At 39.4% G+C, this 23,697-nt stretch overlaps 1 protein-coding gene across 1 annotated transcript in view; it reads right to left on the minus strand.

Moving 5' to 3' along the window:
* Positions 1–215: 215 nt before the first annotated feature.
* Positions 216–23,697, minus strand: part of CTNNA2 (catenin alpha 2) — a 1,322,153-nt gene continuing 1,298,671 nt past the window's right edge. Inside the window, exon 19 of the mRNA XM_049856958.1 lies at positions 216–503. Coding sequence (XP_049712915.1) covers positions 216–503 — 288 coding nt within the window. The remainder of the gene's footprint in view (positions 504–23,697) is intronic.

Genomic DNA, 23,697 nt, shown 5'->3' on the forward strand with positions numbered 1-23,697 from the left:
TGCCACCTCAGGACAGAAACCCCCTGGCGCCTCCTGGGCTATAGATGGATCAGTGGTATTGATCACATCTCATTTTACATGCAAACAGACACTGCTCCCTTTATTTCCCCATGCCAGAGGCACACGAGTCGGCAGGTACGTATACAAAAATGGAATTAAAAAGAAAATGAAAGGAAAAAAAGAAAGAAAATGCTTTCTTCTTAAAGGCTATCGTCCTAGAAGGAATCCATTGCTTTGAATTCACTTAAAGCCTGTACAGGCGAAATGTGTTTCTTCTGAGAACCCCGTCTAACTCGCGTCTGGAATTCTTCAGGTTTTTCTCTCTTCACGAGGGGCTTCTTCTCTGGAGCCTTCATCTTCCAAGACACAACAGGTGAGTTGACAGCTGCTGTCCCATAGACCTTCTGGTATTTGGTCGAAGCCACATAGGATGCTTTCACTGTGAGGACGACGGCGTTCATCAGGTTTTTAGCTGCCTGGATGAGTGATGTGGCACTGTCCAGCTAGAGGGGGAGGAGAAGAATGAGATAAACCTGGGTTAGTGCAGGTCCAACACTCACAAAATGGTGGTGTAATTTCACAGTTAAACAGTGTTTTGCTTGTACAAGTATATAGAATTGCCAAAAAGAAGCAAACTATCACATGGTAAGGCAAACAGGCCACAAAGCAGTCACCTGTCTCTCTTATGCCTAATACCAAAGTAAAATAAAAACTAGATAAGGAAATGATGTTCTACAATGCATAGTTTTCTAAAATCCCAATGCTCCTAGAGACAAAGCCCTCTATTTAGCATGTGGAAATTCCAAAGTTTTCCCAAGTGGAACATCTCAAAGTATTACACTAGGCTCATTCATAATGGTGACAATTACTCAATTTTTTAAAAAGCATTTAGCAAGCTCTGAAAAATAAAAAGTTATAAGGGGTTACAACTCAATTTTATGGCCCTGCCAGTGGAAGTAGCTATCTATAGACTCTCCAGCCTGAGTTTAGGATTGGTGAGCATGCAGGCAGCTAAGCAGAGGAAGAAACCCATGGGTGATGTGACTTCTTTTTAGGTGTTTAAAGAGTTTGGAGTATACATTTAGTCTTCCCACATCTGGAATATACCTCCTATAAGAAAATATAAGTAATTGTGTCAGGATCTGGAAGGTCAGTGAACATTCAGTGAGGCCCCCATATCTATGCAACTAATAAACTATTTACTGCTTACTATGTGCCAAGAACTACTCTAAGAACTTTGTGTTTTCCCATTTAATCCTTATAACAACCCTATGAAGTGGGTGTCATTGTCATCGCCATTGTATATGGAGACAGCGGGTACCTGCAGATGTCCAGTACTGAGCACAGGTTTACACGGCTTAATTGATGAAGTGTTAAAGACTGGACTACTGCACCATACTGCCACCCTGTTAGGTAGGATAGCTTTTAAAAAATGCTATGAAAAGTCACAGTGTAGGACAGAGTAGGCTTAGAGGACCATCTATCACCAAGCTGTCAAGCCAGAGAGTTTTTAGGTTACGTCTTTTTTTGCTTTTAAGCAGTTACACCATGTAGTGCATGCCATACACTAGAGCTTGACTTCCTAAACCATAAATGCTGGGAAGATAAAATCTGCATTTCCCAGATGCCTTTTCAGCCAGGGTTTTACCTGTGACCTGGTGAAATGAAAGGATGAATAGCTGAACTGTATATCTGACTTCAGCCCAAGGGATGTTTGAGCATAGATTGACCTTCAGTCAAACTTCCTACAATATTAACTAAGGAAATGGGTCGACTGGGGTTAAATGAGGGAGCCAGGAATGTTCTGAAGTATGCCATTCCTAGTTTTTGAGATTGTTGTATAACCTGTAATTTACGGACTGTGGTGCTAGGTGATTTGCAAAGTGTTTAAGCTGAGGGACTTTAAACCCTGTGCCTTCCCTATGTGATGTGACTTGAATCTGCTTTAGCTTCTTGTCATTTCTTGTGACAAAACATAATCCACTGGAGACATCAGAAGTTGCATCTAAGGCCTCTGTGATACTGTAGCTCTGGGTACTCTTCTGTTCTGTATCCTTTCTTAAAGTTAAACAATAGTGCTGGGTTTGAAACAACTGCTTTGACAATCAAATGAGCTCAAACCTTCCACTACTCAAAAAACTCAGGCTCTGCGGAAGACAAGAGGAGATACTTTCTATGTGTGAGTTCTTTGAGTTTTAACCATCAAACATAAATAAATAAATAAATAAAGGTCACTAATTTTTTTTTTTTTTTAATTACATTGACCCAAAAATCATATGGAAAAGCAAAGAGATTTGTTGATTAGAGCCACAATTCAATGGACATATATTGCCTCTTTGGGGAATTCATTTAAGAAAATGCATAGTCACCCACTTATTTACTATTTTTATTTCACTGCACAAGGCACACACATACCAGAATAATTGTTTAACCCTTCGTATTCAGTTTATACAGTCTAAATTTCTGAAGATAGCTAACGAAAAGCAAATTCTAGATTCCGCATGTTAATAGGAGAGAAGCCAAGCGTGGATTAGGAAGGTGCGCTTTCTGAACCAGCAGCATCAGCATCACCTGAGAACCTATTGGAAATGCAGATTCTCAGGCCCGACCTCAAAGCTACTGAATCAGAAACTGTAACCTGTTTTAACATGCCATCCAGGAGACGCTGGTGCGCGCTAAAATTTGAGAACCACTGGATTAATGAAACCCGTAGACCATCTGAAGGCTTATTTCATCCAATGATTTCAAGTCTGTCACTATAAACAACTCTGATGATATCGTTGCCAGCTATCAGACTTAACTCCATTTTTTCATCTTTCCCATCATACCCCCAGGCATAAATGTAAATAATGAAGGACAGAAAAAAATATTTGGACAATTAGAAGCACATCAGTCATTGTTTCTTCAGAAGCTACAATACCCTACCCTACCTCTTGGCCAATCAACAGTTCCCTCTAAGTCTCTCAGGTTTCAAAAATGAGAAATATTCATTTATGAAGTTAGTTAATTCTATTGTGTGCTTTAAGCAAAGAAAGGGTAAAAATGATATTATAACAGGGATAGTTCTGCTGATTTGCTTCAGGGCAATAGGATTAGTAGAAGTAAAATAAGACAAACTACGTCTATTGCATTATTAAATGGTTCCCATAGAATGAGTCTTGGGAGAATTGAGTGGATCTGAAGAGAAGGATTACAAGTAATTTGGAGATTTTTACCACAGATTCCATTTTCAGATAGATGGTCTCTAATTCTGCAGCAAAAATATGATAGCCTGTCTCTTCTTCAGAACCCCTTTGCTCTTCCAGCCTAATGCAGGAATCCTGTGAATAAACCTAATACATTGGTAGAGTGTGAGACAGCTCTGAAATATACAGCCAGTAATTTCATTCAAGCCATCTTCTAGGGCAGAAACTGAACATGTGACAAGGTACAGGGAGGAGGTGAGGGGTCCAGCCAGCTAAACCTAAACACACTCATGGACAATAAGCCTCTTTAAACTTACAAGGAATATCAAAATCCAGAGCTTTACAGTTGTAAGACATGCTAATAGATATTTCAGAGACAGGCCTATAAATTTATTAGTTTTATATATCTAATTTATACAGTTTGTGGAGTTGTTAAGGAAGGCAATTATTTCGATATCTCCCACAATCTTACCTAGACAATACATTTTATCTACAGTAGTTGGTTTGATCTTCTATTGATACGAGTAACTAAAATGCAAAAGACGCTGAAGAAATAATTACTAGGAATGGATTTGACCCAGATATTTCCTAGGGTGTGGGCATGTATTTATCCCCATATACCAGAAGTCACTGAAATATATAACTAATAGTATACTAGAATATATTGAAAGTTTAGAAACTGGCTAGACTACAGTCAATGAACTTCCTCCAATACTCATGATCTGAATACAGGGTTTCATACAACTAAGTCAAGTTAAAACCTCCAGATTTGTCCTGAAGATAATTGGCACTTAGCAAAGAAAATCAGCTACAGTAAAAATTAATGGGCATTATCGATGATTTCAAACATTTTTTAGAAAATACTTATGACATTATTATATCCCCCTTTCCAAGTTAATAAAAATGCTTTTGCCAACACAGACTCTCTTTCGGAGTTTAACGACTCCTTTCATTTAATCTTGATGTAAAATTATGAATACAAAATTTGAGATTTAATTCAGTTACAGCCCCAGAGGATAAATTCTGCCTTTTCCCTTATACCTACATTTGTGTTTAGGCCATTATCGGCACAATCAGAATTCTTTGTATTTAAAAATGGGTTTCCTTTATAAAAGTTCAAAATGGCACCAAGGTCAGTCTTCTAATTGACAAGTTTTGTTGTTGTTGCTGTTAAAAATTCACCTCCCAAAGTAAGGAATTAAAAATAGTAAAACTGCATAGCAACAAGATATTTTATACAAGGTTTAGGGAAAATTATTTAACATAACAAGATGCTATTTTGTGATTTATACTGTAACTATGGCATCAACTCGACAGCACTGGGAGAGAGAGAGAGAATGGCATTTTTCAGCAAAAGGTGTACAAATTCAGTTCTAATATTAACAACCAACATTAATTAAGCACTTACTAGGTGCAGGCAAGGAGTCCTGCTGGCACAGTGGTTAAGCGCTTAGCTGTTAACAGAAAGGTAGGTGATTTGAAATTTCCGGGGGGATTATCCAATAGGCAAGGGAAGCATGGTGCTTACCACAGCACTTTCCCACACAGTCAAAGCTTCATTTCAGGCCAGGGACAGATTACCCGGTGAGTTTACTGGGTAATCCGCCCTTGTTTGAATCCACCAGCCACTCCAAGGAAGAAAGATGTGGCAGTTTGTTTCTGTAAAGATTACAGACTTGGAAGCCCTATGGGGCAGTTCTAGCCTGTCCTGTAAGAATGTTATCAGTGGGAATGGGCTTGAGAGGTACAGGAAGGTGCCTGGCATCGTTCTTTGTTTTTTTTAATTAAGTTATGTGATTTCATTTTCAAAAATCCTTGAAGTAGGAAATATTATTATCCCCATTTTGCAGGTGAGGAAACTGAAACCTAGAGAGATAATCTAACTTGCCCCTGTGGTAACTGGTAAAATAGGAATTAGGAATACTACCATGTCTCTCCAAAGCCCATCGACTGAACCACTATACTCCACTCCTTCTCTAAAGCACGGTTTAACATCTGGGGTCTTGTTTTCACTTATTACCTATCATTACAAAGGAACTCATCTCTTTTAACCCTGTGTGGGCTGGGAGCCAGTCCTGTAAACCTGCATTATTCTGTTACTATCATGACTAAGTCTGGTGAGAGCCTCCATTACTGCACTCTGTGATTTATAGTCTCATCTTCAGAATATGAATTCCCTCTGACTAAGGGGTCACAGCTTCAGGTGTGCTCATGCCCAGTGCTTGGCCCTTCCATATCCTGCCCTGGCCTGTAGGTTGTCACTCTGGCTCAGATTCACCATCATGGCACCGATGGACATGGTGGACATGATATAGAAACTCACTTTAACAGACGAAGTGTGAGGTTGTTGGATCATATGATCCCTGGCTGATTTCTCTTGCCCTTGTGCTCAGTTTCTCTGAAGCATATTCACTAGACAGCATTAACGACTGACTCTATCCTTAGGCTGGGCTCAGCTTCTCTAATTAGTGATTTAAGTCTTTATCTGGGTTGATCTCACTATCTTTCCAATGACCTCAAAAGTGAGACACATCTCAGCCATCCTTCAAGCCTGCCTGCATTACACTGGCCTTTTCAGCAGAAAAAAAGACACCTAACTCTTTCTCTTTCATAGCTTGTCTAGGCCTGTTAGACTTCCTACGAAGTTTCTGGATCTAATCTAAGACAAACTGACACACTGCTATTGCCGTTAGTTGCTGTCAAGCTGATTCTGACTCACGGCAACTCCACATGTGCAGAGTAGAACTGCTCCATTGGATTTTCAAGGTTGTGACCTTTTGGAAGCAGATTACCAGCGCTGTCTCCTGAGGAGCCTCTGGATGAGTTCAAACTGCCAACCTTTCAGTTAGTAGTCAAACGCTTAACAGTTTGCACCACACAGTGACTCCTAATTTGCAGCTATTTTAAAAATAAGTGCCTACATTTAGCAGATGTGTCCCTGTGTCAGTCTTTGGCCTAAAAGTTTGATTTTAATTTTTCTCATTCAATCCTCATAACCCCCTCTAAGGTGGGTAATACTGTTATGCCCCATTGGGACTTAAAAGGGTCATACAGCTTTGCCCAATATCATACTGCTGGTAAGTGGTGAAGCCAAGATTTAAACCCAGGCAGTCTGGCTTCAGAGCCCAGGCTTAACCATTGCTCCATACTGCTCCCCAATGCTTTGAATGATAGACAAATGAACCTTCAGTCCAAAGACACTATCAGGCTCTGTTAGACTAATTCTCCCTACCTCATCTCTTCGCTGTTTGCTGTCACTAACCTCAGAATTAGGCTGCTCCTAATTCTGTCATTACTTTATTAAAATGTCAAAGCACTATTTAAGGAAAGCAACAGATGTTTTCTCACATCGCATTCTATTACAGTCCATTGGACAGCAGACAGTAATGGGAGAGCTGTGTTATGGCTGTTTCCAGGGGGCAGTTTCTGGCTTTTTTTTTTTTTCCTGCCTCCTTCTCCTCTCTTTTTTTCTTGACCCCACTCAACTAATGATAGACAGTCAGATTTCTCTTTCTCTACCCCATCCTCATTTTGTGTTTGAATGGAGGGAAATATTAGAAGGATTTCCTGAACCGTGATTTATCCATTAATCTCTACGCTGCCTAGTTCTTACAACATAAAAGCTGAAAAATGTCATGAAAAATGGTTTGAGATGACTCTGACAACTTACAGGATCACCTCAAGATTTCTGAAACCTCATGTCCTTAGTTGCATACTATTTCATTAACGCAGTTGTTCAGTTTCAGTAGAAACAGAATTTGACACACATGTGACGGGATGACTCCATCTCACCCTTTTACATGAAATTGCAACTACATCTTTGCAATGCTGAATTTTCTCACTTACCTGTCCCTCAGTCTATTCCCTCATTCCTCCACCTATGCTTTTATCTACCCATGTATTTATTCAGACACCTGTTGATTATACTTATTTTACCAGTCAATGTGCTTAAGTGTTGGTTATACAAATATAAAAAGAACGAGTTGGCGAACTACAAGAGTGCATCATACAAGGAGAAAAACAGACACACAAACTAAAAGGTTTAATGTTCTATGGTAAATGCATTTGTAGGGCATAAGGTGCTAAAGGTGCACAGAGAAGAAGGGTCAACTCGATTCAGGGAATAGGGCAGGGAAAAAAGCTTCATGGTGGACATGATATTTAAACTCACTTTAAGAGATGAAGTTTAAGGTAGCTGGTGACTAGGTAGTTAGGAGTGATGGAGAAAGACAACTCTGAAACTCCTAGCTAGAACAACTAGGTGGACATTGGTGTTCTTAACCCAGGTTGTATAAACAAGAGGGAAGTTGTAGTGTGACAATCCTGGATTTGAGGTGTCTGTGTTACATCAAGGAACCGTTGAAACTACAAACGTGAAACTCCCAGAGGTGCAGATAAATAACCACATGTTTTCTTATACTGGCCTTCCAATTGTTTTATAATCAGTGTTCTCCATATTATACATATTTAATTTATGTAAATTTCTGTCTGATTTCATCTCCCCTTTAGTGGTTAAGGGCTATGACTTCTAACCAAAAGGTTGGCAATTCAATTCCACCAGGTGCTCCCTGGAAACCCTATGGGGCAGTTCTACTTTGCCCTAAAGGGTCGCTATGAGTCTGAATCGACTTGATCTTGACGGCAACAGGTTTGTTTTATTTACTTATTTTTGGGGTTTTACACTTCTTAGGGTGTTTATAGACAGAGATAATAGAATGTGGAATGAAACATTAAATCTATATTCTTTCCCTGGTCAAAAAGTACAATACATTTACTAAAATTTTTCTCATCTTAAGACTTTCAAGATCAAGATCAAAATCAATATCTATTTAATAATCTAAGATATAACATCATCAAGAAATATCTTAACAGAATAAAAAGTAGCCTTGGCTGCCTAGGGAAGAGTTAAGTAGTTAACAACGCTTCACCCTTCATAACAACAGTAATCTTTCTGAGGCCAACCAGCAATAAAACAAACGTAGTTTAGACTTAATACCTTGCTTTTAAAAAATACATAGAATTATTAAAAGTGCAAAATAATATGAAAAGGCGGAGATCATTGGAACAAGTGCATATGACTATACTAAATGTTTTAGGCTGTTAATTTGTGACAGCCAGGCACACAACTAGAGAAAAAATAGCATTTCACTGTGCTTTCTGCACTAATCCATTTAAAACACTCATGAAGAGGTGGATCCATTTCCAGGTTGTATGCCTGTTAAAAAAAATGCTGACCATCTATTACCAAAAAGTAATGAACCATTAATGGCAATTTCTGGAAATCCAAAGTCCGAAGTAATTGATTCCTAGGACTTAAAATAACGTAAATGTCATGGGACTACTATCTAAACCAAATAGAATAAAAGAAACCAAATGGCAAGGTGATTTTGAAATACAAAAAAATTGAGGAGTTTGCCTTGATTATGTCAAGAGGCTTTGAACGTATGTCAAGAGCCAGAACGTAGTTCCATTTGGATAGAGGCTACTTTATTTTAATTAACTGAAACCAGAGCTAATAGCGCTAATGATTTTGAGAATACTAAAATGGTTCCCAAAATATGGGTAAAGTCCATTTTAGCTACTTGCAAGACCTTTAAATGGGAATAATTTTGGTTTTAACATACAAGAACAAGCAGTGTTTTAATGGAAGTGGAGCCATAGTACACATATGCAGATCTTGGATAGCGTTTTGGGAGAAGAAGTTGTGATGGCAGAATTGACAATAAATCGAAGGCAAACAACTTGAGAAAACTGGAAACCTTCCCCTGGAGCTGGTCGTTTATTTAAACAGTTATCTCCCTAAAAAAAAGAGTCACAAATTGCTTGCAGGGGAAAAGAAAAAAAAAAAAAATGCCACAAGTCAGCTTTGCTGTTAATGAATGAGAGGTTAGAAACTCAGAGCACTGGAGCCTGTTATCCGCCAGAAGAACATTTCATGTTTAAAAAATCCATGAGGCTTTGAACAGACATTTTATCTCCTTAGAAACTGTGATACATTTGAAATACCTTCAAATATCTGTCTACTTTTTTCCAGAGTCTATATCAATAATGCTTTAAAAAAAAAAAAAAACTCTAGCAAGTCCAGGGTAATAAATAGCTCAAGCAAACAAAGACACAGTAAAAACGCTCAGCCTAATGGGCATCTTTCCCCACTTAAGTCATCTCAGGATGTTTACAGGCTTACCAGAAAGACAATTCTTTTATGGCAAGCCCTCATTTCAGTGTTCTAGTCTGCTCACTCTTCCTCATCAAACAACAATACTGTGAAGTAAGTTGGCAAAGCTTGGTTCTCTTCCAGTTAAGACGGTGACAGTAGTAGGATGATCAGGCAGTAATTTTGCATTCACCCTTCGAGTGTCCATGGCAGGCATTATTAATCAATCATGACACATTCTTCCCTCAGAATCTGCTCAGTGGCATGGGAAAAGAAACTTTCTTACCTCCCTCCTCCACCTGGATTCAGTTTATAGCACAGACACATCACTGATTGCACTTCTACTATTTAACTTGTCTCATTCTTTTTATCTTTGTTACCACCAGTTGGACAACTGACAAATATTTTTACTTAAATAATGCTGCACTTACTCTTTTGTTCCCACAGATAATATTTGGGAACAAATTATGTACTTCTTTGTACTGATACAATATTATGCAATCCCTGAGTGGTACGGTTAACACACTGAACTCCTAACCCAAAGGCTGGGGGTTTGAGTTCACCCAGAGGCAACTGAGAAGAAAGTCCTGGAATCTAATTCTGAAAAATCAGCCATTGAAAACCCTACGGAGCACAGTCCTACCGTGACACACAGGGCAGAATTGCCTGAGCAGCAACTGGTTTTTAAATAACAAAATAATTAAGCAGACAACATAAAGATTAACAGAAATACAAAGCATTCGTGGGATAATTTTAAATCAGGTGATCACAATTACCTGCATATATTAACAAGTGTGGTGTCTGGGGTGGAAATGACCAATATAGATAAACCGTGTTTACTGTTTGAAAAGAAAAAAAGAGCCAGCATTAAATGTGTTAATATTAGAATGTGTGCCAATCTCAGATAACTAGTAGCTAAAACAGTGTGGGATAACTCCTGAAGAGTTGCTTAACCCTAGGGGTAGACCTCTTTGATTACAGGGTTTTGAAAACCAAATGCTTTACAACTTTAAGTAGCAGATCAGGAAGGCAAAAAGTCTGGTATTTTTACTGCAGGGCTTCTTTGAATGACGCCAGGAAGACAGCTGGTACTGTACCAATGCTGAAGGCCAGTTGTTAGGGAATCTATATGGAATGGCCCAAGATTAAGTTGGCAAAGACTTTAGCACAGAAAGAACTGCAATCTCAGTCAAGCTAAGAAAAAAAAAAAAAAATCTCCACCGTTTTGCAGAGATATTTACCGATTGGCTCTCAGGTAACTGTCTCCACTGGACATATTTGTGTGTTCATTTTTAATTCATTTAGGTAGGTAGTAGCGCTTCATAGCTGGCCAGTCCACTGATTAACTGTCTTCATTAGCATTTTTTCAATTATAAGTAAGTAAACCTTGGGGACTCCCACGAAGGCTTAATTACAGTCAACAAATTTTCTAAATATGGCTTAGAGCCATTTTTCTCACCATTAAATGTAGTACAGTTTTTGCTCAACCCAAAACAAGCCATTCTTGCTAACCTTGGAATCTCAAAGAGCACTGGGAGTATTGAGTTGTGCTGGCCCTTGAAAAATAATAAACAGGCATTGTCTTAGTTATCTAGTGCTGCTATAACAGAAATACCCCAAGCGGGTGGCTTTAACAAAGGGAAATTTATTTTCTCCCAGTCTAGTAGGCTAGAAGTCCAAATTCAGGGCGTCAGCTCCAGGGGAAGGTTTCTCTCTCTGTGTTGGCTCTGAAGGAAAGTTCTTCTCATCAATCTTCCCCTGGGCTAGGAGCTTCTCTGTGCAGCAGCCACAGGTCCAAAGGACGCGCTCTGCTCCCGGTGCTTCTTTCTTGGTGGTATGAGGTCCCCAATGCTCTGCTTGCTTCACTTTCCTTTTTTATCTCTTGATATTGGATCAGGAATGTGACCTGGGTAAGGGTGTTACAGCCCATCCTAATCCTCTTTAACATAAAATTACAATCACAAAATGGAGGACAACCACATAATACTGAAAATCATGGCCCAACCAAATTGAGACACACATTTTTGTAGGGACATAATTCAACCTATGACAGGCATCTTTGTTCATCTAGGGCAATCCTCACCTCTTTTTTCTACTCTTCTTCCTTTTCTGCTTCATTGTAGCACCCTTCCATTTTCTGTCCTTCAGGATCTCCTAACCCAGAGGACTTTTCTAGATTCTTTGTTTTCATGTAACAGTAGAACCACAAGGAAAGAAATTCAACAAGGAAAGAAGTGTCAATGAATTTTCAGGGACCCATTCATGTTGTGGAGATATTCCCTGGCAGGTAGACAGCCCTTATATCACTTGTATACACCATGCATTAACTACTGATCTTCCTTTGCAAAGGCCACCACTCATCATGAGCATCAGCATGTCTTCACCATCTAAGGTGTCTTAGGCTGGGTTCTCTAGAGAAGCAAAACCAGTGAATTTATACATATATATATATATATATATGTATATGAGAGAGAGAGAGAGAGGTTTATCTCAAGGAAATGGCTCACACAGTTGTAGAGGCTGACAAGTCCTAAGTCTGTGGGTCAGGCATCAGTCTGGAGGCTTCTTTTGACTTGCAGAGCTGCAGAGGCTGAAGAACCCAAGATTGGAAGGTCAGACAGCAGGCCACTGGCTCATAGGCTGTGGAGGCTGATGAATTCCAAGATTAGCAGGTAAAATGGCAGGCCGCTTGCTCCCAGGCTGCACAGGTCAACCAATGCCAGGATTGGCAGAATGATGATGAAGAATAATCCACGGTCTTCAGAATGTACCCACTTTCAGGCACCATCCTCCATCAACCAGCACCCAATACTGTGGTGCTTGACTCTTCTTGTGGTCAACTCTTCCTTCAGTGATTTCACATTGTGTTCTGGAGCCTAGGAGCTATCTCATAAGATGTTAAATAGCCTTCAATATTTATCACCAGACACCATGTTCATACAAAGTTAGGCACTTCTGGTAGTATAGAGTCCATTAGTGGCTCTTTGATTCATTTTATGAAGACTCATTTCTCTTGGGTTCTTGGAAAATGGCTCTTCTCATGTTTTTCTTCTGGTCAAGATCATACTGCTTAGGTAGGGAGAATGGTGAACATAGAGGCAACGAACGTGTTAATCCTCTGCTAGTTGGCCTTCCTAAAGGAAGGGAAGAAAAGAACCCCAGCCCCTTGAAGTGTTGTTACAAGGCATAAACTTTATGTGATGGTTACGGTTGTGTGTCATCTTGGCTAGGCCATGATTCTCAATTGTTTGGCAGTTATTATGAAGTTTGGCAGTTACATAATGATGTAATTTGGCAGTTATGTAATGACATATAATGATGTAGTCATCCTTCATTTTGTGATCTGATATAATCGCTTCCATGATGTGATCTGATGTGATCAATCAGTTGTAAGGAGACTTTTCTCAAGGTGTGGCCTGCACCCAATATATATGGACATTCTGACAAAGCTCACTGGGTTTTGCTGTGGATCCTGCAATTGGCCCATCATCATTTGACCTCTGGTTCTTGGGACTTAAGCCAGAGGCCTGCCATATGGCCTGCTAATCTTGGAATTCATCAGCCTTTGCAGTCTGTGAGCTAGTGGCTTGCAATCTTACCACTTCTCTTCCCATCCAACCACTAGGCAGTGTGTCATAATATGTCATTATTCACATGTCACATGAAGTAAACTCTCATTCATACCACACTCTTTTCTTCACCAGACATTTGGGAAGAACTGGTTGAAACCTCTGTTGCTGCCTTGGTCCTAGACAAAGACAGTGAAGAAGAACAGACAAGACCCTTTCTCAATGAGTGATAGCTGCCTCTCCTTGGGGCCCATGTCCCTCTTCCTTCATGTGGCCACTTCTTCCCTACCCTTTTCTTCCAGGTACTGTACTTTCTCTCTTCTCTGGTAAAACATTCTTACTTTTCATGCTTTTTCTCCTGCCCTTCCTGTTGTCCGCCCCCCTCATCCTTTCCCTTCTTTCAGTTATGGAAAGTATGCACTCTTTAATCTGGGTTCAAACCCTGATTCTACTGAGCACTAGCTATGGGACCTTGAAAGAACTACTAAATCTGGCTTTGTCTCAAATTCTTAATCTTTAAAGTGGAAATAAAAATAGCACTTTCTAGGATGGTTAACTGTCAAATGAGATAATATTTTTAAAACTGAGTGCCTGGTACATGGTAAGCCTTCAAAAAATCTTAACTTTTATTATTACTTACTATAATCCATCTTTCCTTAAACCACCATTTGTGTCCAAAAGGAAAAAAATAACTAACAAAAAAACTCACTGCCTGTGAGTTGATTCTGAGTTGTAGTGACCATATAGGACAGCATAGAACTGCTCTACAGGATTTCCAAGGAGTGGATGGTGGATTTGAACTGCCAACCTTTTGGTTAACAGCCGAACACTTAACTACTACACTACCAGGGCTCTAAGTCCAAAAGAGGTCTTTTAAAAATTGTTTTTCTCTCTTTCCAGCTCCTCTTTCTCCTTACTTCCCTTTCAGTAACCCACCCCCCCGACCCCAACATAATATTTTGAACTCTCCTTAACCCTCTTTTTATTGAAGTTACTACCACTGTGGATTGCTTTCAACTGGATATTAGTGTTCTAATGCGTTAGGAATAAAAACATGGGAAAATTCAAGGAATGAGTGAAAAAGCACCAAAAATATCTGTATCTTTCCTAGAATTACTAAATTCTTTAGAGGGAGGAAAGGAGAGATCAAGATTTAGTGCAGAAAAACATGATGGTTTTATGCAAAAGTGAGATACTAAAAAAGTCTAGGAAAGTTTAGGGCTTGATGGGGGTTGGAGGAGACTGGCAGTAGAAAGTCAAAATGGCTCTACTAGGAAATGGTGGAATGACAATCTAGGGTGGGAAGGTGACTTTTAAAGGTCCAATTTGGTAGGGACCAAAAGAAAAAGTTCATATAAAATATTCATCCAACAAATGTAGGGCTTAAACTTTCAAAAACTCAGGTTATTGGTTTTGGTTAAGATATTACTTCTAGATATTTGTTGATATAAAGCAAATGGTGTTACCTGGAAGTTAAAACACCTCAAATTATTTAATTCATAGCTTATATTTTTGTCAGACCCCAGTTGAGAACTCTAGATATCTAAAAAATGCAGCACCTTCTGGTCTAGAAGGGCCCACCCAACACTGAAGACCAACTACCCATCTCCTTGCTTTCTCTCCACCAAAATGCAAACACTTGGGTTCCCTAAACTTGTTTTCTAAAGCATTAAATTCATTTTACTATAAAGTGGATTATATATACATAATCTTTAATCTTTAGCTCATTCTTGAACCATTAGACCTACCACCAGCCATCTCCAGTTCAGACTGGCCTATCTCATCACCTAAGTTCACCACTAGACTCCCTGTGTTGAATATACATATTCTTTAAGAGTACTTGAAAGTATCATCTAACCACTTTCTCAGAACATAAGAATATTAATCTTGATGCCTCTGGTCCTCCTGTATAAACATTTATTAACCAGATAAATTAGCAAAGGGTAGGCTTTGAGAATAGAAGTTTAGAACAAAACAAATCAAAGGTAATTAAAGGTCAAAATCTAAGGTGCCTGGATGAATGAAGGCTTGAAGAAACCAGCATATAACAAGAAGTAGAATAGACAAAAAGAAAGGAAAAGTAATGAGAATCCTTAAGACAAATCATACTTGTCAACACTGTAAGTCCCTTCCAGAACCAATAAAGCAAGGATGGTTAATGTGTGTCACACTTCCTTAGACTTCTTCATTGGCACCATTAACATCCCCAACTAATCACAGTGGTGTTTTCTACTGGCCCTAGATATCATCTCAGAATTCTTCTCAAAATACAGCCCAAACAACCACTAACAACAAGAGTTGGCAATCAGGAAGAAGCCCGTTTATGAAACCCACTATGGGCCTTCTGGAGCCCTGGTAGTGCAATGGTTGAGACCTCAGGTTGCTAACCAAAAGGCTGGTAGTTTGAACACACCAGCCACTCCTTGGAAACCCTATGGGGCAGTTCTACTCTGTCTTACTAGGTCACTATGAGGCGGAACAAACTGGACAGCAATGGGTTTGGGTTGGTTTATGGATCTTCCAACAGTCTCCCATTGCACAGCAGGAGGTTACAATTTGATATGGATACCTGTGCAACAATCACTTTGATGAAGATTAGTATATTAATATTACTGCTCCCTTCAATGTCATAATTTTCCTTACATAATTCACAAAGAGTGATATCTTAAGTATAATGCAGAAAAGCTAAGTGAAATGTTACATATATATGTAACTATAGAAAATAATTCACTATGCTAACTTAAAATTTCAACTCTTCATTATAGAAATGAGAATGAAGACAGAAAGAAGTGGATATCATTATTCAAGGGCTCATAAGAGGTCCTCAGTATAATGCACGGTTTTAAACCAGTAATTTTAATTAAATTAGTTTTAAACTTGAGCAGCTGATCCATGGCTTTTTATAATTAAACACATTTTTTGGTCTACTTTGAAATATTTTTTGAGTAGACACAGAAAAATGCCCTCTAAATCTTTTTCTTTCCTCTTGGTCACTGCTTTCCCTATTCTGAGCTGTAAATCCACAGTCAACTTAATCACACATTCACATAATATCCAAGTGATCACTGTGTACACTGTCACAGATTTGGGTAAGGGCTCCCTACCCTTAATTAAGAATGCCAACTCAATGAGTTTTAACCATTAATCTTTTAACTTCTATCTAGATTCCACTTCAGGTATTTGCAAGAGTTGTTACCTTCATAATAAAAGCTCTTTGACATTTAGAGAATGATCTAAGCTTCTGTAGACCTTTTCTTATTGACTTTTCCTAACATTTCAGAAATAGGCAAGAGCTGTATGATTAAGTCCACCACCTTCCCCAAACCTGTGCCTCCCACAGCCTTCCTCATCTCAATTATTGGCAACAAAATTCTTCCTACTCAGGCTAAAAACCCACAATTTTATGTTACACCTTGTTCTCTCTAACCCAATTGCCAGCATATTGTGTTAACAGCATCTTCAAAACATGTCCATTATCTGATCTCTTCTCACAATCTCCACTGTCACCCCCCTGGCCAAACCATCAGAAACTCTTGCAGAGTTAAAGAAATAGCTTCTCTAAATACTCTTCCTAGCCTTTACCCCATTGGCCTATTCTTAAACAGAAGCCAGAACGATCGAGTTAAATGAGATAAAATAGCATCATCTCTCTTTGCAACACCCTCTATTGGCTCTCCATCACAGTCTGAGTATAATCTAAAGCTGTCAATTGGTCTTCAAGGTTATATGATCTGGGCCCCAATACCTATGATTCTTTCTCATCCTTACTCCATTCCTAAAATACTGGTCTTTCAGTGCCTGCTCAGAAAAACCAATCATGTTCCCTCTTTAGGGACTTTGTGCTTAATATCTCCTCTGCCTAGATCACTCTTCCCCCGATATCTGTAGGACCTGCTCCCTTACTTCCTTCAGGTCTTTCATCAAACATTACCCACTGTATGAAAACTTCCCTGGCCACACTTTTCAAAATGTAACTCTTTTCCACCCACACCCCTCAATTTGCTAGCCTCTTTCCCTGTTTCAATTTCTTTCACACACTGATCATCATCTAATATATATTTTCTTCTTGTGTTTATTGTTTCCTCCACCTCCCTGATAGATTTCAAGCACTTAAAACAGTACCTGGAACATGGGTCTCTGTAAGTATTTGCTGAATATTGTTGAATCATGGTAATTTTGAGTAGGGAAATACAAGATGACAAAGCTTGCTCAGAGACACAGTCGAGAGTAGAATGCCTTGTCCAGTACCCAATTCCCTCCTGCCTTCTAGCTATTCATTCTTTTGTGGAAGAGTACCCAAAGCTTACCATTGGCAGCAGGTGAAGGGAATCAGGGCATAACTGAGAAAGCAAATTTTAGCCAAACTACAATACTCTTACAACCTCTTTTTCTTCAATGCTTTTGCTTGGAAAACGGCCAAAATTTAATTTTTGTGTTTAATTACCGTATGTTTATGCAAATAATGTACACATTATACATTTTTGCCAACCACGTCACCCCCTCATGCGTTATTTTCATGAGCACACTACGCATGTTATATGTGTGTGCACACACTATTTACGTGGGCACATTATTTGCTAAAAATACAGTAAGGCTTTTTGTGCATAAAATACTATGCTTTCTTAAAAGACTACCTCATCCATTAATAGTACCGGCATCTGTGAGGCACTGAGCTATATTTGGTAGGTACAGTGTTGGTGCCTTACTAAATAATCTCAATCCTCAAAAGCTATATATAAGGTAGATGCTATCATCCCTTCTTTACACACAAGGAAACTGAAATACAGAAAAGGTAAAGCTTTTGAGAACTTGGTTTCACAAAGTTCACATCTGATAGAACTGGGCATCTGTCCACTGTGATACATGGCATATGGTCTTTGACTGGGAAAATCCACCATATTTTCCTCCTCTGAATTCCTTCTTCTAGGCTACTGGTGCCATTCTTGTGAAGCTAAACACGCCTTATGATGTGTTTTAACTGGACACCAATGTGGGTCATGTGACCACGCATGGGGTGAATGTCCATAAGCCACCTAGGAAAAAAAATCACACCAGCTCCTAATCTTCCAATCACAATTTACAGGAGATCTGAACGAGGCGAGTAGCAGGGTCATCGTCTTCTACTTTCTCGTTATCTTGCCAGCTCCGAAAAAACCCATCTATGTATTCAAAAACAACTCATTTAAATACAACCTTAATTCCCTTTACCCCAAACCAGTTGTCACCAATTTGAACACAACTCTTTGTGACCCCATGTGTCAGGATAGAACTGTGCTCCATGGGGTTGTCAATGGCTGACTTTTCAAAAGTAGATCACCAGGCCTTTCTTCTGAAGCACCTCTAGGCAGACTCAAACCTCCACCCTTTCAGTTAGCAGCCCAGCGTGTTAACTGCTTGCACCACCCATGGACTCTCTCCTTATCCCTAGCCATTGCATATACCACTTCCCGTTGATCCTAAAATTATGAGGGGGGGAACACTTTTTTATTCCAAATGTCTGCACACCCAATACCCGTTGCCATTCTGACTCATAGTGACCCTATAGGGCAGAGCAGAACTGCCCCATAGGGTTTCCAAGGAGAGGCTGATGGATTCAAACTGCCAACCTTTTGGTTAGCAGCCTGAGCTCCTGACCATTGTACCACCATGGCTCCAAATGTCTACAACATAGCCTTTTTGTCCATCATGGACTGGTCACCATGAACTGATGTGGGGCTGATTAATACAGTTTAGTAGGAACCCAATATATTTTAAGTGTTACTATCATCTATCCACTGATACAAGCTATTTCTTGTTCAACTACCAGTCTCTTTGGAACAAGAAATACCACCACCCTTACATTTCATGAAGCACATGACCACACGTTAGAGAAACTGGTCTTGAGTGTTGACTATGCCTGTTACTTGTTCTGAAACTTTGGGACACTAATAACCTCTCTGAGCTTCTATTTCTTAAATGGTAAAATGGGGTTAATAATATCAATACACTTTCAAGAATTATTCTGAGGTTCATGAGAGAAAATAAAATAATTTTAAAAAGTTAAATGAGTATGTCACTATAAAATATTATTACATATTTTTAGGGTACCTTTGGGAATTCCTTTTGGGATCTTCATCATAATTTATTGGACCACCTGGGTATCTCAGGCCCAAGGAAGCCTGCACAGGGAAGGGTATTTGCATAGATGCCCAGCGTATTATGAGGGTACCGTAAGCACTGGGAGGACAAGAACAGGATATTTCTCAAAGGAGGTGAGCTGTCTTTTCCCACCTTACAGTGGGCATGACTAGGGATGAGGTACCGGTGGGGTGGCAGAGTCACAATCTCATTTTTGCCATTAGTGGAAAATGGTTAGGAAATGTGTCTCAAAATTAATAGAACACAGGAACCCTACTCTTGAGGACCTTAAAATTGGCTGTGAAGTACAGCTCAAAAAGAGCTCAGGGTCAACCAAAAATACTAAGGGCAGACCCTTCTCACAGTATAAACTACCAGCTCATCCATGGAGCTCTTCTTGGTGATTGCAGCACAATTCTGATTGCATTTCTTACTGGAATCAAATAATTGGTTACTTATTCTGCTTAGTCATAAAAGGCTTTATCTGCGTGTGAGGGTCTTTTGTTCATAGCTAGACTGTTGGGTCTTTAGGAACCAGGACCTTCCTGCCCTATACTGGTATTTTTTCTGCAAAGGCTAGCACCACATAAGTTACATTGGGGTTAGGGACAAATATCTCCACTACTTGGTCAGCCGTGTGATGAATTCTTAGTTCAGACTGCTTCTTAAATTGACCTGTAAGACCAACCTTGCTGATAAATAAGAGTTAATTAGTACTTCCCTTCGTTGGGTTAATGTATCCTGAACATTTGCCAGATTGAACACATACTGAGCATTCCAACCAATAAGGTCTTTCCTATATCTCTTAACTTTCTTACTAATCTTGTGAAATAATGATCTCTGCCATTCTATATATGAGGGAACTGAGGCTTAGAGAGAAGTAACTTGCGTAGCTAATAAGACAATAACCGGGGATTCCAATGCATGTCCTCTGACCCCAGCTATGGTGCTTATACCAATGTACCACAGCTGCCTCTAGCTTCTTTTTCAAAAGAAGAAATAAAGAGCTTTTAAGGTGCTCTCCTGACAAGCCAGGATTCTTCTCCACACAAGTCCCTGCCAGGGATTGGCCTAGTTTGGAATATTCTAGTCTCTATTTCCTGGAGTGACTGTACTTTAGGGAAAATGTAGCAAAAGCACCAGAGAGCTATCTTCAATCTAAAACTGGATGTATTTTCTCTGGTTCAACAAAGAACCTCTATGGATGGACACATACAGTCTGTTCCCTTGCAAGGAGGCTGAGCTATATGAGAAAATTTCAAAATCATAGATTAAAGGACAGAACTTCCTCAAAAGAATGGAAATTCATAACAGTATTGCTATAAATCATAGGTAAACATATTAGTAGTTCCTTCAGGGTGGGGGGGGAAGCCTCAAATCTATGAAATTGAAAAACTTATTTGGAAAAAAAAAAAAGTGCTTCTTAAACTTCCAAGAAAACAACAACTTTTAACCAGTAAGCAAAGATCAACATTAAAGGTTTCGAGAGTGTCTGATATGTTATCTTGCCCCTACTAAAAACCATGCTTAATATGAAGATCAAAGTTTCCTCAAGGCATAATCCCTATCTTGGAGTCCCTGTGAATCTAGCCTTTGACAAAGTTGAATCGCCACCATATTTATTATGAGATTTAAAGGCCACCTCATTATTTCTTTACCTGATATACTAAAAACTGCCAAGGCAAATTCTTCAAATATACTACAGCTACATCTTTGAAGAGTGTTCTCTGTTATATCTGTAGATACTACCTGTTACAGTTCTCCATCTTTTTCTTCAAAAAATGAAAGCAAAGCTACAAAACATATTTATTTGGTTTCAAAGGCTCACCTAGCACTAATTGCAGCATTGCAGAGTCACTCATCATAATTATTACCTTACTAATACCAGCATCAGTAATTTGAATCTCAAGGAGACCATTGGACTGATATGCTTCTTAGTATTATTTTTTAAAGAATAAATATAAAATTCATATCACATTGCTTTTGTCTTATTTTGCAACATGTTCAATATATGCTGCTTCAAAGGCATTATTTGTTATCTTACCATATAAGGATAAAAAATATTCAGCAAGAAGAGCTGAAATAATATGTAATTATAAGTGAAAAGGGTTAAAAAAAAGCTATAAAAACAATCGAATTGCTATAACCTCAATGCTCTTGTTTAGAAAAGGCAAGAAATTGAAGTCATTTTACCTTGTTTAAAATTTTCTTTTAAATAAGATTCTCCCTTAATTGCCTTTGGAAGCAGAAATACACGTACATCTAAGACAGGAAGTTTGGGGGCAACCTGGAGGGGAGGTTGGTGAGATCTTTAAAATTTCAATAGGTGTAATAAGGTTATGGCTGGAGGATAATTGTGATGGGTCCCCAGAAGACATGCTTCTAGGAAAGTGCGCCTCTACCCCCTGAAACCAGTATGTGCGTGGCAATTTGGCGCACTCTGGAGTCACAGTATCTGCCATCTTCTGCATTTCCAGAGGGAAGATGTGAAATTCTCCATTTTAAAGACTATGCACATTCTAGATAAAATGTCAATATTGGAACCAGCTGTGTGGTTACCAATGAGTGGTGCTCTTGTTTCCACCCACACCACAGAAGACATGTGGCAATTCCTGGAGACATTTTTGATTGTCACTACTGGGAAAGGGGAGTTGCCACTGGAATCTAGTGAGTAGAGGCCAAAAATGCTACTAAACATGCTACAAGGCACAGGTCAGCCCGACAACAACAACAACAAAATATCTAGAACAAAATGTCAGTAGCATCGCTGTTGAGAAAACTTGAACTAGTCTAATAGGACAAACCAAAAGAATGGGTCCAAAATGACTTTATGTACTCGGAATCTCTCACCGTAGCTCATAGGACTCTCCTCCCTTCACTTCCTAGACCAGTGTTTTCCAAAGTGTGATCCATGAATCACCTGCATTAGGAACATTTAGGAATAGGATACAGACTCCTGACCCTGTCTCATACTTAGGGTTTCAGAATTGTGCAGGCAGAGCCTAGAGGTCTCTATTTGTATTGGGTGCCTGTTTATTTTATTTTTAAGGAGCCCTGGTGGTACAGTGGTTAAGAGCTCAGCTGTTAACCAAAAAGTCAGTAGTTTGAATCCACTAGCCACTTCTTGGAAACTCTACGGGACCATTGTTCTACTCTAGCTGATAGGGTTACATTGAGTCAGAACCGACTTGATGGCAACTGGTTTGGTTGGCTTAGGTCTATACTTTGGGGGCTGTGCTAAGTGTGTGGCACACATTAACATATTTGATACTAATATCAAGTCTATGAAGAAGATATTAATATCATTCTCATTTTACAGCTGAGAAAACTGGGGCCCAGAGAGGTTAAGCAATTTGTCCAAGGTCACAAAGCCAGCAAGTGGAAGTCAGAATTCAATTCTCATCCCACTTAATGGAAGGTAAACACTGTCAATAGCTGCATCCCTAAGCCTAACTTTCCACAATTTTTCTAGCTTCCTCATAAATAGGGGGGGTCTTTGTACTGCTCAAAAACTTTATTGCCAGCACCCACCTGCCCATAGAACTCACTGAGAGAAGGCTTCTGGGAAATGAAGCCTTTGTCCTCACATAAAAGTTGACATCCTCTAGTCTAGAACCTACACATCCAGGTACCTACCTTAATTCCCTCAAAAATGTGGTAGAGGAGAAAAAAGCCTTACATTTTTAGCTATTTGAAGGACCCTACAATGGCTAAATGTTAGGTGCTCAGCTGCTAACTGAAAGGTTAGCAGTTCAAACCCACCAGCTGCTCCACAGGAGAAAGATGTGGCATTCCGCTTCTGTGAAGATTTCAGCCTAGGAAACTGTATTGGGCAGTTCTACTCTGTCCCACAGAGTTGCTATGAGTTGGTATCGACTCAATGGCAATGGGTTTGTTAGTTTTTTGTTGTCGGTTTAAATATGAATTTCAAAAAACTGTAGAAAACAGGTTTTGATTTCTTTTCCCTGAATTCTTGCTAATGTCTAACATGATTTTATGAGAATAATTTAAACTTTGTCTTTGGAATCCTACCTTGGTTGCTCACCTAACATTAATTTTCCTTATTAATGTCTTCTCAATTTTAATCACCTTACCAATGTGCCTAGCTAGTTTCTCTTGCAGCTAAGGGTACCCGTTGTAATGTAAGCAGAGACAGCAGAGGGCGGGGGCTTCTGGGAAATGTCTTTAAAGTGTACTAGCACATCCGGGAAGCATATCATTTTGCTGTCCTGCCACTTTACTTCCTCCACGAAAAATAGAAAGATGGGACCCTTGCAACCATCTTGGACCAAAAAGTGAACTTCAGAACAGAAGACACATACTGTGAATAACTAGTAAAACCACTTGCTGTTGAGTCAGCTCAGACTCTCGGTCACCCCTGTGTGTATCAGTGTACACTGTGCTCCGTAGGATCATCAGTGGGTGACTTTTCAGATGTAGATCTCCAGGACTTTCTTCTGAGGAACCTCTAGATGAATTTGAACTTCCAAACTTTCCAGATAGCAGCTGAGCATGTTGAAGGTTTGCGTTACCCAGCAACATACTAAGAATAGTGGACCATAAGTTGGAAGGAGTCTGGGTCCTTGATGACTTCTGTATTTACCATACTGACCCTGGACCACATATAGACTTATTCTATGTGAGTGTGAAATGACTCAGTTTGGGTGTTTTA

The sequence above is a fragment of the Elephas maximus genome, chromosome 17 (assembly GCF_024166365.1).
Source record: "Elephas maximus indicus isolate mEleMax1 chromosome 17, mEleMax1 primary haplotype, whole genome shotgun sequence".
NCBI classification, from domain to species: Eukaryota; Metazoa; Chordata; class Mammalia; order Proboscidea; family Elephantidae; genus Elephas; species Elephas maximus.